Source organism: Anomaloglossus baeobatrachus, chromosome 1 (genome assembly GCF_048569485.1).
Source record: "Anomaloglossus baeobatrachus isolate aAnoBae1 chromosome 1, aAnoBae1.hap1, whole genome shotgun sequence".
NCBI classification, from domain to species: Eukaryota; Metazoa; Chordata; class Amphibia; order Anura; family Aromobatidae; genus Anomaloglossus; species Anomaloglossus baeobatrachus.
This window is the reverse complement of record NC_134353.1, coordinates 571,794,871-571,812,565: the sequence shown is the minus strand read 5'-3', so window position 1 is coordinate 571,812,565 and position 17,695 is coordinate 571,794,871. Positions and strand designations below refer to the sequence as shown.

General features: G+C 44.6%; 1 protein-coding gene across 4 annotated transcripts in view; it reads left to right on the top strand.

Moving 5' to 3' along the window:
* LOC142296261 (uncharacterized) overlaps positions 1-17,695 on the top strand; it is a 321,619-nt gene that overhangs the window by 286,511 nt on the left and 17,413 nt on the right. For 3 of the 4 annotated variants that reach the window (XM_075339664.1, XM_075339635.1, XM_075339654.1), the window contains one exon: positions 3,517-3,644. The exons of the other annotated variant lie outside the window; for it this stretch is intronic. In XM_075339664.1, the coding sequence (XP_075195779.1) occupies positions 3,517-3,644 (128 nt within the window). The remainder of the gene's footprint in view (positions 1-3,516; positions 3,645-17,695) is intronic. 4 annotated transcript variants of the gene reach the window in all.

Below are 17,695 nucleotides of genomic sequence, written 5' to 3'. Positions count from 1 at the left end.
ACTACCACAGTACCTTACAGATGCATGGTATGATGACCCCTCAGTACCCCTCCCAGCAAAGTATAATACACCCACAGTGAACCCAACAGAGTATGATGCCCCCACAGTCAAAGTATAATAGCCTTCAAAATAGCCCTCCAAATAGTAAAATGGAACCACATACACCTGCAAATAGTATAATGGCCTCCACATAGCCCTCCAAAATACAGCACAATAACTCAAAAATATTCATTTAACCCCTCCCCCACTGCCTTGGTCTCTGCAGTGTGTGGTCTGAAGCTCTGCACAGTTAGGACGAGGTAGTGACATCATTGCGCCTGCTGCACTGAGATGTCACAGCTCATTCACACAAGGAAAATGATGGAGAAGAGAGCTAATGGCTCTCTGTTCCATTATGGCACTCAAGTGTAACTGGATGAAGATAGAGTGCAGATAGAGTTGAAAGTGTGATGCCAGGCGGGGGGGGGGGGGGTTGCTGGTGCTGGCACTGGCATCAGTCCACTTTGACTCATGTGGTAGTCATTATTAGTGGTACACCACTGTTCAGCCCTGCAGACAATAACAAATACTATAAGCAGCAGTGGAGACTCAGCTCTGAGCCAGGAGACGGTGAGGAAAGCACAGTTTGATTTTTAGAACAAACAGCACCTGTGAACATGGGTTTTCTAAAATCAGAAAACCCCTTTAACCCCTTTCCAACCAACTACGTATCGGTACGTCCTGACAATCATGAGGGGGGACTCAGCTTTGGGGATTGGAAGAGGGATCAATCACGCTCCCTCTCCCTTCCAATCGGTGCCTCAGCGATATAATTGTGAAGACCCGATCATTGTCATGGTTACCTGAAGTCATCATAATGACCTCCTAGTAACCTGTATATGGAAAATCTGAATAATCATGCCTGCAGCATGATCATTCAGTCTTTCTCTATGCAGCTCTGTCAGATGCGATGTTCTGCAGTGATTGAGCACTGCAGAACATCACAGTTGCAATCCAAGTACTGTGGGGTAATGTTCCATAAAGGCACTAAGTGAAAAAGTTTAAAAAAGTTAAAAAAAGTAAAAATATTAAAAAAATAAAAAAATAAATAACTAAAAAATTAAAAAATATTCCAATAAATATTTGTGTAAAAAATTACGCAACTTTTGTATCGCCATGTCCGTAACAACCTGATCTATAAAACTGTCACACTAGTTAACTCATTCAGTGAACACCGAAGAAAAAACAAAATGTTGCAATAACTGTCTCTTCATTAAAGTTAACAAAAAAGTGGTGTAAAATGCAATTAAAAAGTCATATATCTCAATTTGTATTATAGTACAGTTGGAATAATTGTGAATTTACACTAAAAAAATATATTTTTTTGCATGCCATTCTCAGGCAGTGCTGGCTCCCCCCTCTCTCAAATGTGGTATTACTGTATTCTTACTGAACCGAAGAATATTGTCTTATCACTTTTCCGGCATGGTAAATGGCATTTAAAAAAAAGAAAAAAAACAAAACTATTCCTGAGTTGCCATTTATTCTTAATTATTCCTCACAAAACGTGGTGCCAATAAAAACTTATCCCGCGAAAAAAAGATATAAATTTGGTATCACTGAAATTGTATTGACAGGAGGAATAAAGCTGCCTAATCAATGAGACCGCACAGTGAACCGCTCAAAAAAAAAATAAAACCAATTCTTCAACTTCTATTGATTTGTTTATTATGCCTTTAAAAGATCTTAGTACAGTGTGTCCCATATTTATCCTGCACACTACGCTAAGCACTTACACTGGTGATTATGTGTAAAGGTATGTGCCCACAATCAGGAATAGCAGCGTTTTGAATGCAGCATGTTTTTGTTGAATCCAAAATGCTGCAAGCATTTGCTGCAAGCAAAGTGTTACAAGCAAAGTGGATAGGATTTAGGGTATGTGCGCACGTTGCTTTTTACCTGCTTTTTACCTGCTTTTTTGCTGCTTTTTCTTCTGCGCTGTTTAATGCCAAAATGGATGTGTTCTTCTATTCAAGCAAAGTCTATGGGAATTTGGGTTTCTTGTTCACACTATGTTGTTCAAAATGCTGCCTTTTTGTGGCAGAACTTTGGTCAAAAACTCAGCTTTTCAAAGAAGCAACATGTCAATTGTTTTTGCCATTTGGGTTTTGCACTGCAAAGCTGAGTTTTTGACCAAAGTTCTGCCACAAAAAGGCAGCATTTTGAACAACATAGTGTGAACAAGAAACCCAAATTCCCATAGACTTTGCTTGAATAGAAGAACACATCCATTTTGGCATTAAACAGCGCAGAAGAAAAAGCAGCAAAAAAGCAGGTAAAAAGCAGGTAAAAAGCAACGTGCGCACATACCCTTATAGAAATCTCCTGCCCACTGTGCTTCCTTTCTCTGCAGCGTAAAGTGACATGTGTGGCTGTTTCCCTAGCTGTAGCATGTCAATTTATGCTTGCGACTACACGAGTGCAAAAGTCCCACGGTGCCTCAAACCCTGATAGTGGGCATGGGCAGCTGCGGTCTCCTGCAGAGAACACTTGCGTCTCTGCAGGAAAAGAAATGCTGCATCCAAGACACAGTATGTGCGGATTGTGGGCACGTACCCTAAATCTCTAAAAAATCTGATTCAGAAAAAATTCCCAACAGAAAATTTACTGTAATGAGGCAGTGGGAGTCACATTGACCTCACGTCTGGCCTGTGGTCCAGCGGTGTCCATCTTTTTACACCTCTTTTTAGGCAGGCATGCACAAAATTGTGGTCATCAACAGTTTTGTTCACCTTTCAAAAGACAGACACTACTGAACAGAGACCAAACACAGTCCGGACTGTCCCCCCATCACAAAACAAATCCAGTAAAATCTGAGCTCCCAAATCCAAATGCCCCCTCTTTTCTGAGCCCCACAATGTGCCTAAACCACAGTTAGCCTCCACATGTTTGGCACTATTGGAGTGAGGAGAGCGTGACAAAATGTACGGGGTGCAGGTTTCCAGAAGCATGAGCTGGCACCATGTATGAACACTACAATGTACTGGGCAAAACAAAGACTTATTTGCAATTTTTAATTCCGTAATTGTTGTGGGCGGAGTTTCTCCGCACAGCACAGCCCAGCATTGCTCTTGCTTGCAGCGCTCTGTAGTGAAGGAGAGAGCATATGAGATGATGGGCTGTGTCATGCGGTGAAACTCCGCCCACAGCCAAATCATTCACGGAGACTAGGTCCTGCCTCAGTGATGTCGGGTCAACTTCCAATTCTGGAAGCTGACATAACATTACTGGACATCAGAGGTCACTGAAGCTGGGGGTCATGTGATGGGGATGAGTGGACAGCGATAGCACCGCTCACAGGCACAATTGAAAACAGAAGTTATTTAGAAAAAGCCTTCTGTTTCAACTTTACATCACTGTGGCCACTATAATTTGTAGTGGACAATCTCTTTAAGGTGAAAACAGGCTCGGTGGTGAAGGGGTTAAATACAGGAGACTGATTCCACTGATAATTCAACATGCACTTCTTTTTTTTAGATAACGTGACCAAATCAGGAAAAATAAAGAAAAAACATGTTCTTAAAAAAACAAATAGAGAACATCCTTATCAAAACAAAATGGTCAACAAGGAAGAATTTGCCAAGGATCAAAACCAGAAAATAGTGGTAAATATGCATCACTTTATGTGGTATAGATAGAATGCTTCTACATTCCAGTGATTGTGGGATTGTTTATTTGTGATCCAATATATTTTATGTTAGTAGTAAATTTTAATATGGTTTGCACTTATTTATGAAAATTAGGGATGAGCGAATGTATTCGCCACTATTCGATATCCAACGGATAACAGGCTATTGGCACCATTTGGTATCCGACGAATAAAACATCCGCTCTGATACTTTCAGTTTCATTTCTGACCTCTGTTTTCCAGGCAATGAATACATCTGATGTTGGTTGCCCTCACAGTAACGCCGCAGCCATCTTTGTTGTGGTGTTTCTGTGATTGGCTTGGCCGCACAGCGTCATAGGGGCTATATAAGCCAGCAGCCATTTTGTGAACACGCAGTCATTGAGGAGCTGGCGGTGTAGATCGACTGTATTGTGTGTGGGAGAGCGTTCGTTGATCCAACTAATAAATAGTCCTTCTAAGGGCTGAAGACAGTGTCCAGTAGCTGCTAGCAGCTCTATAAATCGCCAGACCACAAATCTGTGAATGCGGACCCAACTATAGGGCCAGTGACAGTGCAGTGCCTTGTAAGTGATAGCGTTCATGCTGCAAACTTCTAAATAGTCCTTCTACGGGCTGTAGCCAGTAGTCAGTATCTGCTAGCAGCTCCATAAATCGCCAGGCTGCAAAACAGTGAATGCGGACCCTGCTATAGGGCCAGTGTTAGTGCAGTGCTTTGTTAGGTGACAGCGATCCATCTTTAAAAAAAAATCCTCTTATTAGTGCTGCATATGGTATGTTAGTGCAGTGTCTGATATAGGGAGAGTTTTTTCAGAGGCAGGGAGAGATTTAAAGCTTTCCTGACATCTGCTACTAATTAATCAACAATCCCAGCACTGCTACAACCCTTGTGTCTCTTCTACTAGGGATAGGTATTGCAAATTCCTAAAAAAAGGTCCCAAAATTTCCAAAACAACGGGTTCAGGTGTAGTGAAGTGCCTGTTAGCCACCATCTCAATTATTACCAGCACAGTTGCGTCCTTGTGTTGGCTTCATAGCGTACATAAACTCCATAGTACCCTACTGCTAAAAAAAACCTAGTGTAAAGGGTACTTTACACGCTGCAATATCGCTATCGATATCGCTAGCGTACCCGCCCACATCGGTTGTGCGTCACGGGCAAATCGCTGCCCGTGGCGCACAACATCGCTTACACCCGTCACACATACTTACCTGCCTAGCGACATTGCTGTGGCCGGCGAACTGCCTCCTTTCTAAGGGGACGGTTCGTGCGGTGTCACAGCGACGTCACGCGGCAGCCGTCCAATAGAAGCGTAGGGGCGGAGATGAGCGGGTGGAATATCCCGCCCACCTCCTTCCTTCCTCATTGCCGGTGGATGCCGGTAAGGAGATGTTTGTCGTTCCTGGGGTGTCACACATAGCAATGTGTGATGCCGCAGGAACGACGAACAACCAGCGGCATGCACCACCAACGATATTATGAAAAGGAGCGATATGTCAACGATCATCAATTTTTGACATTTTTGCGATAGTTGATCGTCACTCCTAGCTGTCACACGCTGTGATGTCGCTAACGACGCCGGATGTGCGTCACAAACACCATGACCCCGACGATATATCGTCTTGAGGGCGAGGCGTGTATGTTCAACAAAACAAAAATTCGAAACCCAAGCTATTGACCTTACAGAACGCTTTAAAGAAAGGGGGTATAGTAACCGAATAATTAAACATGGTTACCTCAGTGCGAAACATACCCCGAGGGAACAATTACTCTTTAAACATACCCCCCCCCTAATAAACAACAAAAAAATGAAATCAGATTCATCTCGACATTTAATTGTCAGTGGCATGCTATTAGAACCTCCTTACAAGACCATTGGGAGGTTCTAAAAACAGATGACGCCCTGGGTAAATCCCTTTCAGATTCCCCTCTAATGACCCCCCGGAAAGGAAGGAATCTGAAAGACATCTTAGTTAATAGCAACTTTTTTGACAACAGAAAGGAAAGGAGGATGCTACCCATGCAGGGATTGTTTAGCCTGCAAGGAGGGGAACATGATTCGAAGTATGGAGTTTAAATCTATGAATAACTCTAAAAAATGCTACAAAATCTTGAAGCATATATCTTGCAGTAGTACTTATATCATATATCACGCAACATGCCCCTTCTCTAAAATCTATATCGGACTCACGTCAAGACAGCTACGAGTCCGAATCAGGGAGCATGTCTGTGATATTATTAACTCCAAACAAGTTGATGATCTTACATCCCTCAGAACTCTTCCCCGGCACTTCAAAATTGCCCATAACTGTGACCCCTCTGGACTAAAAGTGAAGAACATTGATGCCCTCCACTGCAGTGTCAGAGGAGGGGATTTGAAGAAACAACTCGCGCAATTGGAGTGCCGGTGGATCACTATTTTAGGCACTATGACCACCATTTTCCTAGTTCTCTAACTATGGTAGTTTTTTACTCCCTTATGATTCATTTTTAACTGTGTTCTTTTGTCTCTATGTTTTTAATTTTAGTAACTATTCATCATGAGTTTGAATGCTTTATTCTACATTCTCCTATTTCCTGAAGTATTCTCAACAACTCTGACATGTTGCAACTGGGAAAGGAACATCCTCATATACGGATTCACTGACTACTCCATTTTAATATACTGTCCCCCATATATTAGGTGTCACATTCCACATCTATATATATTCTTTTATTTTGTCTGTATCCATTAATCTTTTTTGATTGTTATGATATAGGTGTGTTACCTGTGAACCGTACTTATTGATATATGATGACTTATGTAAAAATCGACTGCTTTTCACAATCCCTTAAGACAACTATTCTCGCTTGGACTTTCAAATTGTCTAGCTGTTCCCTGTCTGTACAAGATATGGGAACTCCCACACAATAAGAAAGGTCACCTCAATTATTATTTTATATTGAGAACTGAATGTAAAACTAACTTTCATCATCAAGTAATTATAACTCTTATAATTACCTCCGCAATATTATGTTATATTTGTTATTTTAACATCCATTCGTTTTTCTGTGATGGTTCATTTATCCACATAATATACGGTTACCTCTGTGAAACATTCCATTTGTCACATAACACTTGCTTTCCATATAATGAAATGGACGGACAGCTATGTGGATCCTTTCCTCACCGTGCGCGTGCGCTGTAGTGAGCACTTCTGGGTGCATACACCCTGGGGCCTCTAACACGCTGATGCGCATGCCCAAATGACATCATCGGGAGAGTTCTCCCTGAGCGGGCGCGCGTCAGCCTGAGTGCCCCCGGCCTGTGTGTGCGCATCCCCGGGTGCCTGCTACAGCGCATGCGCATTAGATGAACGAGATCCACCTGAATACATCCCAATTACACTTGCAACACATGTCTCAACATAGATTTAAAACGGACCTTAGAGACCTGCGATATGCCTATCCCACTCTGCTGAAGAAGCTGCCTACGCGATACGCGCGTGCAGGACGGGTTGGAATATCACCACTGTGCCCAGTTACCAGGACTCTGGCTGTCTTTCTCTATGGGTGAGCTTGATACATAGGGTATTTAACCCTTTATTATAGAATGCACTTTCCCTAATGAGCTGCTCATAGAATATTATCTCATGCTCCCTGACTTAGGCCAGATTTAGTCACACGTGGACATTTATATTGTGAGCACTAGATTTACACTCAGAAAGCGCCTTTTGTTACATACCATCTTTACATTTGGTACTGGACACTCACTTACTCTCCCCCCTTTTTTAGGAGTCCCCTAATAATCGTTTGTATAACATGATGATTTTTTAAACGTGTCTTTGTTTGTAAAAAGATTTTCTTGTAACCAATAAACTATTTACATGTTTTGAATATAGCACTCCTTGTGTGTGTAACTCTCTACATGCATTTTTTGGATATATCGTTAGCGATAAAGCACCCTTTAGTGTAAAAAAATAAAACCCAAAAAATTGCTGTCACGGCCTATAGTTCTGCCTGAAGCCAAATACCGTTATAGCACCAATCTAGCATCCTGGTGTTTTATTCATATCGTACAGAACCTAGATAGTTGCCTGCTGCTACTAAAACACAGTGTCAGTGTTACAAAATTTAAATTAATAATCGGTGTCAGTGGCTCTACTTCTGCCTGAAGCCAAATACCGTCATAGCACCAACCTAGCATCCTGGTGTTTGCTTCATATCTTACAGAACCTAGATAGTGGCCTGCTGCTATTAAAACACAGTCTGAGTGCCAAAAACCAATACTAAAATAAAAGTGGTGTCAAACCCTGTTTTTCTTTTAGGGCTGAAAGACATTCACAACATCTTTGTCGACTCCTCCAAGTGGTACTTTGTCCAATGAAGGTACCTTACGTTTTTTAGACTTACAGAAACAGCTATCATGGGAAACTATTAACACAAGTTTACCAACCTGGCATCAGTGTTGTTCCACTGCCTATACAAAGGTCACGTTACAGTGTTCACCTTCAAATAATCAAACCCAAAAAATTGGAAAAAGAGGCGGTAAGGGCTATGGACGAGGTGCTAGTGATAGTGGTGGTGATGAAGCCAAAGAAAAAGGTTCCTGCTTTATCTACCTCTGCCTTCCTATCCCAATTTTCTGTTCCACGTGGGAAACCACTCTTGCACCATCATCACCTGAACAGTGTGAACAGGTAACGAGTTGGCTAGCAGAAAATGCCTCCAATTACTTGTCGAGTAGCAAATCCCAAGGGTCCACACAGACAGACTTGAGTATCCCAGAGGCTGGGCCATCGAATCCTCAGCTTGGTCCTCCTTCCTCACAACATCAGTATTCTAAGGAAACATATGACCCCAAAGCAGGTTACTCTGAGGAACTGTTTACGGGACCCTTTGACCTTTCTTGCCTCTCACCGGGCAACACCACCAACACACGTGAGGCCGAGGTGTGCAGTGATGAACAGATCTTTGAGCACCCAAGGCCAGAAGAAAGCCATGTTGTTGGCAGTGACATGCTGGGCAAACAGGTGGAAGTGTTTGAGGATGATGAGGCACAGTTGCCCTCAGGTCAGCCTGAACCCTCCATTACCAAAGTTGTTGACCTTCAGGAATGTGAAGATGACCTGGTCGATGATGAGGTGACTGATCCAACATGGACGGGTGGCATGGATTGCGAGAGCAGTACCGCAGAGGAGCATGTACCCATAGTCCGCAAAAAGGCCGTAAGAGATAGGGTTTCGACAACTGCCAGAGGTCAACTAACTGTGCACATGACACCACCACCTGTGTCATCTCAGAGTCCAAGGGTCCGTGCTGCGATTGTGTGGGAGTTTTTTCCAAGAGTCCTTCGGACCAAATGGTTGCCATTGATCAAATCTGTCAGACCAAGCTAAGCAGAGGCAGAAATACTTCCAGCTTGGGCACCTCCAGCATGAGAAACCATATGTTAGCCAAGCACACCACTAGGTGGTTCCAAGCTCAAGGTAAAAAACACGATTTCCAGACTCAAAACAGTGCCACCTTCCCTGGGCTGCCTGCTTCCCAAACTCGTGTGCAAGAAGGTGGTGCTGATGCCTCCTTCTCCCAACTTGATGTTGGCCACACTCAATCATCATCGACCACATCCACTTCGGTGTCCCAGTGTTCCGTTCAGTTGTCCATACCACAGACCTTCAAAAAGAAGCAAAAATACCCCATTACGCACCCAAGGGCACAAACTATAACTGCACACATTGCATGATTGATAGCCCTTGAGATGTTGCCGTATCGGCTTGTGGGAACAGAGGCTTTCCGCGACCTTTTGGTGGTGATAGAACATCGGTGCTCTGTGCTTAGTCGCCACTATTTTGCTTGTTGTGCCATTCCCGCACTCGTCAATTACGTGTCCATAAACATCAAACGGGCTCTCATCAACACCATAACAGGGAAAATCCACTTAACCACAGACACGTGGACAAGCGGAAGTGGACAGGGACGCTACATCTCACTGACGGCACACTGGGTGAACCTCGTGGTGGCTGGTACAGAGTCTGAGCCGGCAACATCCCATATAATTCCCACACCCAGAATCAGCGTTTCAGATGCCTCCTACACAGCAAAAACTCCCTCCTCCTCCTACTCTTCATCTGGCTCCTGTGCATCCTCTGCATCTCCTCAACATCCGCCGGTGTCCAACCGTCGACATCATACCCCAGCTGGGATCCAGGCAGCACTGCCTCGGCTAAGCGGCAACACGCTCTACTGAAGCTCATCTGTATAAGTGGCAAATCGCACACGGCACCTGAGCTTTTGAAAGCAATAACTGAGCAGATGAGTGGCTTGCACCGTCAGACCTATATCCAGGGATGGTAGTGTGCGATAATGGTCGTAATCTGGTAGCGGCTTTAAAGCTTGGAAAGCTTGTACACGTTCCTTGTATGGCCCATGTTGTAAATTTAGTAGTTCAGCACTTTCTAAAAAAATACCCTGACATACCAGACCTACTTACCAAGGTACGAAGTATTAGCACCCATTTCCGCAAGTCATCTCCCTCTTTTGCTGGCCTGGCAGTGCTGCAGCAGCACTTACACTTGCCTCGTCACAGACTAATATGTGACCTCCTTACGAGATGGAATTCATCCTATCATATGTTGGCCAGGACCCAGGAGCAGCAGAGGGGAATATCCCAATTCCAGCTCGAACATGCCCATCAGATGCAGCTGCCAGACATAAGTACTGCAGAGTGGGTGTGGATTACTGACATTTGTCAGTCCCAGAGAATTTTATTTACGCTACCAACATTGTGAGCAGTGATAATGCTTTTATCAGCCTTACCATTTGTAACGTCCTGGAGGTGGATTCACGGGACCGTGCACCGGACTCCCCCAGAGAGGCAACCAAGAGCTAACCCCTATACAGGGACTACCTGGTCACCCCACCAGAGGGCCTAAATGCACAGCAGCCGTAACACAGGGAGTACGGGGTATGTGTCCTTCAGAGATTGGCACGGGAGATGACTAATAGTCCAACGGGAACCGGAGGCAGGACAGATGACGGGAACCGAGTACAGGTGCCGAGTTGTCACAGCCGACGGGGTCCAGATCCAGCGGGAAGTGCAGGCTGGAGCATCCAGGTGAAGTCCAGGTGACGGGTTCAGGCTGACGGAAGATGGCGGGATCCACAGCATACAGTCACCAGGACACTTCCTGGGTAATCGGCACTCTGGGACCAGGTCAGGACGGCAGACGGGCTCTGTGGAAGAGACAGGATTATTCTGGATACAAGGCACAGAGGAACCTGAACACCTAGCTATGGGAACACATTGAACAGGCACCGCCCACAGGGAAAAGGAAGTCTTATATACCCTGTACCTGTAATCAACCATATCCTGTTCCCGAGACGCTGGCCCTTTAAGAAGAGGTGAGTGAGCGTGCTCGCGCCCTAATGCGCATGCGCGAGGCTCGAGTGCCGGAGACCAGAGCAGGAAGCGGTGGGGAAAGTAAAGGAGATGCAGGGGAGCCAGAGGGAGTGTCCGGGGTCGCAGAGGAACGCCGGGACCGGCTGACTGAAGGCACAGAGGACGTACAGGAGGGGGAGTGAGAGGGACCGCCGCGGGCAGGAGAACCGGAGACCGGAGTGGTGAGTGACAGGCAGCGACGGGACCCGGGGAGTGTGACACAATTCCACTGATTTGTTTATTGAAACGCTCTCTGGATGGTCTGACTGACCAAAGTGTTAGTGCACCCGAGGTGTCTGTGGATCCAGACTTCTCAATGGTTGCTAGTAATCCGCAGAACCTCGGCCAACAGGATCAGGACACCTTTGGTCAGCATCATGAGGATGAGGAGGATGATGAAGAACAGGAATAGTTTGAAGTTGGTAACCAAGGGATTGACAACCCAAGCTTCAGGGCTGTCCAGCATGGATGACCTGAGGAGGAGTAGGAGGAGGAGAGAGAGACTGAAGAGGAGAGGAGGTTTAGGGAGACAGAATGTATTCTTAGTAGTGACACACAAAGGTTTCCATTTCGGAGTGTGGCATACATGGCACAGTTCATGTCATACTGCCTTTCTCATGACTGTCGGCTAGTCCAAATTTTGGCAGACAACAAATACTAGTTATGTACCTTCCTTGACCCACGCTACAAATACAAATTCGCTTCGCTACTTGTCGAGGCAAATAAGAATTGTACTATGGAAACATTCAAGAGGGCTGTAGTGGAACACTTGTTGAAAAGTTTACCCTCAGATAATGCTGGCATCAGAGGTAGTGTGTCATGGGCAGCACGGTGGCTCAGTGGTTAGCACTGCAGTCTTGCAGCGCTGGGGTCCTGGGTTCAAATCCCACCAAGGACACTATCTGCAAGGAGTTTGTATGTTCTCCCCGTGTTTGCGTGGGTTTCCTCCGGGTACTCCGGTTTCCTCCCACACTCCAAAGACATACAGATAGGGACTCGAGATTGTGAGCCCCAATGGGGACAGTGTTGCCAATGTATGTAAAGCGCTGTGGAATTAATAGCGCTATATAAATGAATAAAATTATTATTATTATTATTATTATTATTATCTCACGCAACAGGATTACAAGAGAGGGCTACGCATAGTAGGAGCAACACAGGCGGGGAACTAATGTGCCAAAACTGGTCCATTTTCCTCAAATCGTCAACTTCGAATCAGATACCAGTTAGGGGAACTATGACAAGGAGGGAACACTTAAGTAAGATGGTGAGGGACTATGTAGGTGACCATATCAGCGTACTTTCAGAGTCTACAGTTCCCTTTAACTATTGTGTTTCCAAGCGCAACACTTGGCCAGACCTTGCCTTATACGCTTTGGAAGTGCTAGTTTACCCTGCTGCGGGTGTGTTGTCTGAGCGTGTTTTCAGCTCAGCGGGGTCAATAATAACAGATAGTCGCACACGACTATCCACGGAAAGTGCAGACAGTTTGACGATGATCAAAATGAACCATAGATGGATTGCCCCAGAGTATCTCAGGTCGCCTAACAATACCCAATAATAGCCACAAAATTTGTATTTCCTAAGTTCAAATAAGGTCCATTGTTTCTCATTCAAGACTATTTTGTCTTCTATCATCTAATGAGACCCATTGACTAATCTAACTTGTTATGCTGCTGCGATTTAATTGTTCGGCCTAATAACCCAGGGCAATATTTTTCAAGCCTTTGTACATTATGCACTGGCACAACCACTGTCTATAAAAATTGGTCAGGCAGTCTCTATTTGTGTTCTTTATTGATGCTGTGCTCCATGGTGTGTTGCACATGGCCCCCTGCGGAATCAATTTTTTTTTTTAACTCCTTGGCATGTTATGCACTGTGGCAAATCCTCCCAATTTTTTTTTTATAAAAAATCAGTTGGGAGTACCTTCTGATACTGTGCTCTATGGTGTCTCAACCATTCCCCCTGGGGAAACTGAATTTTTTGAAATCCTCGGTGTTAGCTAGTGGAATAAAGCCTGACTTCCAGAGTGAAACAACTGCCACTTCCACGGTGCTGCATGGTTCACAAACTGTGGTCTAGGAAGCAGGCGATGATGCCTCCTGCTCCCAACCTGCTTATGGACAGATGCAATCATCATCAATGACATCAGCTTCGATGTCCCAGCGTGGCATTCATTTGTCCATAAAACAGACATTGCTGAATAATTTGAATAGAATTTTAGTAGAAGGCCACTGGAGCCGGTGGTGTCGGTGGAGGAGGAGGGCAAGGCCAACACCCAAATGGCCACATTGGCAATAGCACTGTAAAGTGTTATGGAGTACGTATTCCAACTTTCACACTAATGACATAGGGGACGCAGAAAACTATAAATGACTGTCGTCCCTCCCCAATGTATGTTACAGGGCCCACCTGAGGGCCCTATGAAGTCTGAGATTTGAGGACAGCCAGTGTCCTTTTCTACATTTGAATAGAGTGCCACTGGAGCTGGTGGTGTTGCTAGAGGAGAAGGGCAAAGCCAGCATCCCAACGGGCACATTGTAGCTGACCTTTTAAAGTGCTGTCAAATATGTCCCAAAAAAGGAGGTGCGAGACAGACACCAATATAATGTATAAGTTAGAGCTCTTTCTAATCGAAAAAGGGAGGAAAATGTAAAAAACGAAGTGTGTGAACATATGCTAAAGTGATTTTTTTAGGTCAGGGCTTGATTTTATGTTTTATTAAAGTGATTAGGCACTACAAGCTGTTTCTTATCAATTTTCCCTCATTTATTTTGGTTTGAGAGCTGTTCTGGCGACTTACTAAAAGCCACGTGCTGCTCTGAGCACATTATTCCAAGACACCAGAAATGCAGTCACGCACCTTCTACAGGCTGTGCCCATACTGTTTCTGCCTTTTTCCATCCATTTCAGCCTTTTACTCAGTCACCACAGCTCGCTGTTAGGTCCAACGTGAAATTATTCGGGTTTCCCATAGACTTACATTGCGCATTGAATATTCGTGAATAGTCGAATAGTGGCGGCCTATTCGTCGGATATTCGCAAAGTCGAATATTTTGGTATTTGATCATCCCTAATGAAAATATGTAAAATTTTACAAAAATTTGGAGCAAATGGGAATATTCCAACTCTGAATTTTATGACCTGAAGAACTCTTGCACACAACCGATCATCTCAGATATGTGTTATCGGTGGTATTCACAGATAGCAGTCATACTCATGATAATTCCATGGGGCTCTACTCATGTATGATTTTCTCCTAAGAACAAGGATAATATCGGAGACATGTCTGATTTTGATATGTGTAAGATTAAAATCAGCAATGTGATTCTATGGGTTTGGCAATAACATCAGACCACACTCTAATGACATCCAAGTATAATCCTATTTTCACGGACTAACAGAATGGAGAAAAAAATTTTTTTTTCTTTTTTTCTCCACCGAGAAGAAGCACTGATGCAATTCTGATCAGCATAATTGGTCTTGTGACCCCACCCTAAAACAGATATCCATACCACCCAAAATAGTTAGTAAAAAATATTTACCATACTATTTTACGGAAGCATCATTTTACTTTATTTTGTTAGGATGTTAGAGGGATTAAAATTTTCGCAGCAATTTTGAACTTTTTTCTAAATTTACAAATTTTATTTTTTAATTATTAAATTATGATTTTGAGTGCAATACATTTCAGAGAGACCCAAACAGGATCTCATTTTGAAATAGTCACCCTGCAAAGTATTTAAAAACTCATTCAGGCAAACAAATACCAAGTATCAGGATAAAGTGGAACTGAGAAGAAAGCATTGGCAAGATCAATGACCGTGAAATGGGTGACCATGTGAGGGATCTGTGGCAATAGGGTATGTGGGTTAGGCACTTTGGGTGTATTGAGGATAGTGGCCTTATTAACAGACCACAAGTCATGGATCATGTGGTACTGGGAAGGCTGACCTTTTTCAACCTTTTTCTTGACTGGGAACAGTGGAGTCAGGGGCATAATGACCGCTGTCGCAGAGGTCGCAATCCTGACCGGGCCGGCAGGGTTAGGGGCCCGGCGCCTGCTTTGCAGATCAGAAGCTGGCTCCTCTCTCAGCTCATGAGTCAGGGGTGAGTGAAAGAGCTAAGTGTCAGCATCATTATCCCATACCTCGTTTGTCGGCATCATTATCCCATACTCTGAGTGTCTGTGTACATGGAGGAGGGGCCCAGGTCCAAACTTTGCACCGGGGCCCATCAAACTCTAGTTATGCCAATGAGTGGAGTATTGCATGAAATTATGACAATAACTCCTTTCCCAAAAAAATTCTCTACTGTGTTGGATATTGCATCTTCCTGTGCAATGCTTAATAAGTACTATGGTTCCTTGGCATAGGATCTCCAGGTTTTAGATCATTATATCAACTCTAACTGGGGGCACAGACAGGCGGCTTACATATCCTGGCCCATTGGACAAAAGGTGTTCTGGTATAGCAGACAGAAACTTAGCAAGCTCCTCTTCGGGCATACTGTGACAAAAATGGACCAAGGTTTATACTCGCAGGAAGCCAGTACGTAAACCTCTTCATTGTTTAGGGTAATGGAGAAGTGCACAGTGCCTTCCTCCTGATACTGTATGTTAGCATGTATCTTCTGCAAAGGTTCAGCACCAAAAAGATTCACAGGGGCTGCGTCACTGGCACGGAGCCTGCTTTGAGTCGACTGATTGAGTTAGAAGGAAACTAAAGTGCGTGTCAATGTAGTGTGTATTGTTTTTCTTTCCACTCCTACTCAGAGGAAGGACTGCATGGAAAGGCAGCTAGCATTTAAATCTTCCCTGCACACTACCGATTTTGCTGCACCAATGTCAATGAGAAAAGGTAAGGTATGACCGTCTGCAATTGAAATTGGGACAGTGGAAGCAGGAACAAAATTACTAATGGACATTACACAAGGAGGCACTTAATCTGGTTTTGTCATTTTTCTAGCAGGACTTTGACTCCACCATTAGAGGAAGAGATGGAGGTAGACTATCATGTACTCTTCTGGGTCTCAGAGAGAGTCTGCAATTTCTTCTTAGGTGTCCGGATTTTCCACAATTATAACATGTAAATGTTCCTCCTTTCTTTCCTGATCTAGTTCTCTTGCTGGGTCTGGTCGCACATAACGGGGTTCTGGCTCAGGTTTTTGCCCTACTATTCAGGGTGTTGGTTGCTTCCATGCCCTTAACTACTTGGACATTATTAGGGACTCTTTAATCACCGGCTTTAAGCCTTCAAGACAAGCACAAGACAGTAAATGAGTGAGGACCTCAGAAATGTTCTCGTACCCTAAGGGGTACTTTGCACACTACGACATCGCAGGTGCGATGTCGGTGGGGTCAAATCGAAAGTGACGCACATCTGGCGTCGCTGTCGACATCGGAGTATGTGAGTCGTTTTTACTACGATTAACGAGCGCAAAAGCGTCGATATCGTATGATCGGTGTAGCATCGGTCATTTCCAGAATTTCAGAAGGAACGATGTTACGATGTTGTTCCTCGTTCCTGCGGCAGCACACATCGCTGTGTGTGAAGCCGCAGGAGTGAGGAACATTGCCTTACCTGCGTCCCGGCTGCAATGAGGGAGGAAGGAGGTGGGCAGGATGTTTACTTCCCGCTCATCTCCGCCCTGCTTCTATTGGCCGCCTGCCGTGTGATGTCGCTGTGACGCCGCACGACCCGCCCCTTAGGAAGGAGGCGGTTCGCTGGCCAGAGCGACGTCGCAGGGCAAGTAAGTGCATGTGAAGCTGCCGTAGCGATAATTTTCGCTACGGAAGCTATCACAAGATATCGCAGCTGCGACAGACTATCGCGCTCAGCATCGCTACCATCGGCTTGCAATGTCGTAGTGTGCAAAGTACCCCTTAGTGTTACCATCTTTGTCAGAGTTGGGTATAGTACTTTTCTACTGTCTTTCTGTTTGATATCATGAAGGGTGTCTGATAGGGAGACTAAAGGGTGCTTTACACGCTGCGACATTGCTAGCGATCTCATTAGTGATGTGAGACGCCAGATCGCACATACAATTTGCCGAGATCGCACATGTGACCGGCGCTACAAAAAAATGACCTATGTGCGATCTCGGCAAATCTTATCTGCATTCTGGTGTCTCACATCGCTAACGAGATTGCTAGCAATGTTGCAGTGTGTAAAGCCCCCCTAACCTGGTCTGCTCCCATTGGATGAGTTTTCACAAATATTGTTTTCCTGAATCTAGTGAAGTATCGTCCATGGGTGGGGCCACTATTGTCCCCACCCTACAAGGGGATAGAAGGTATCCCTTCCCTTTACTGACACCAGATCCTCCAAATCCCAACAACAACAGGAAAAGGCCTTTTTTATTTTCTCTACCTCTCTAACAAATGGCATGAGAAACATTTTAGGGTCTTGCAGTCTACTCATCATGGCCAGCATTTAACTAGGATTTCACAGACACCACACACTATTCTGGGTCTCTTCAGTATCAGGTCCCCTAGACTGACTTGTGAGGTCTGCTTGTAACATTCTGGGCAAGCACTATGGGTGAGCAGCAAGGGTTGAGATGTTCTGGCCACTCTAAGAAATTGTCCTTCTGAATCACGGAT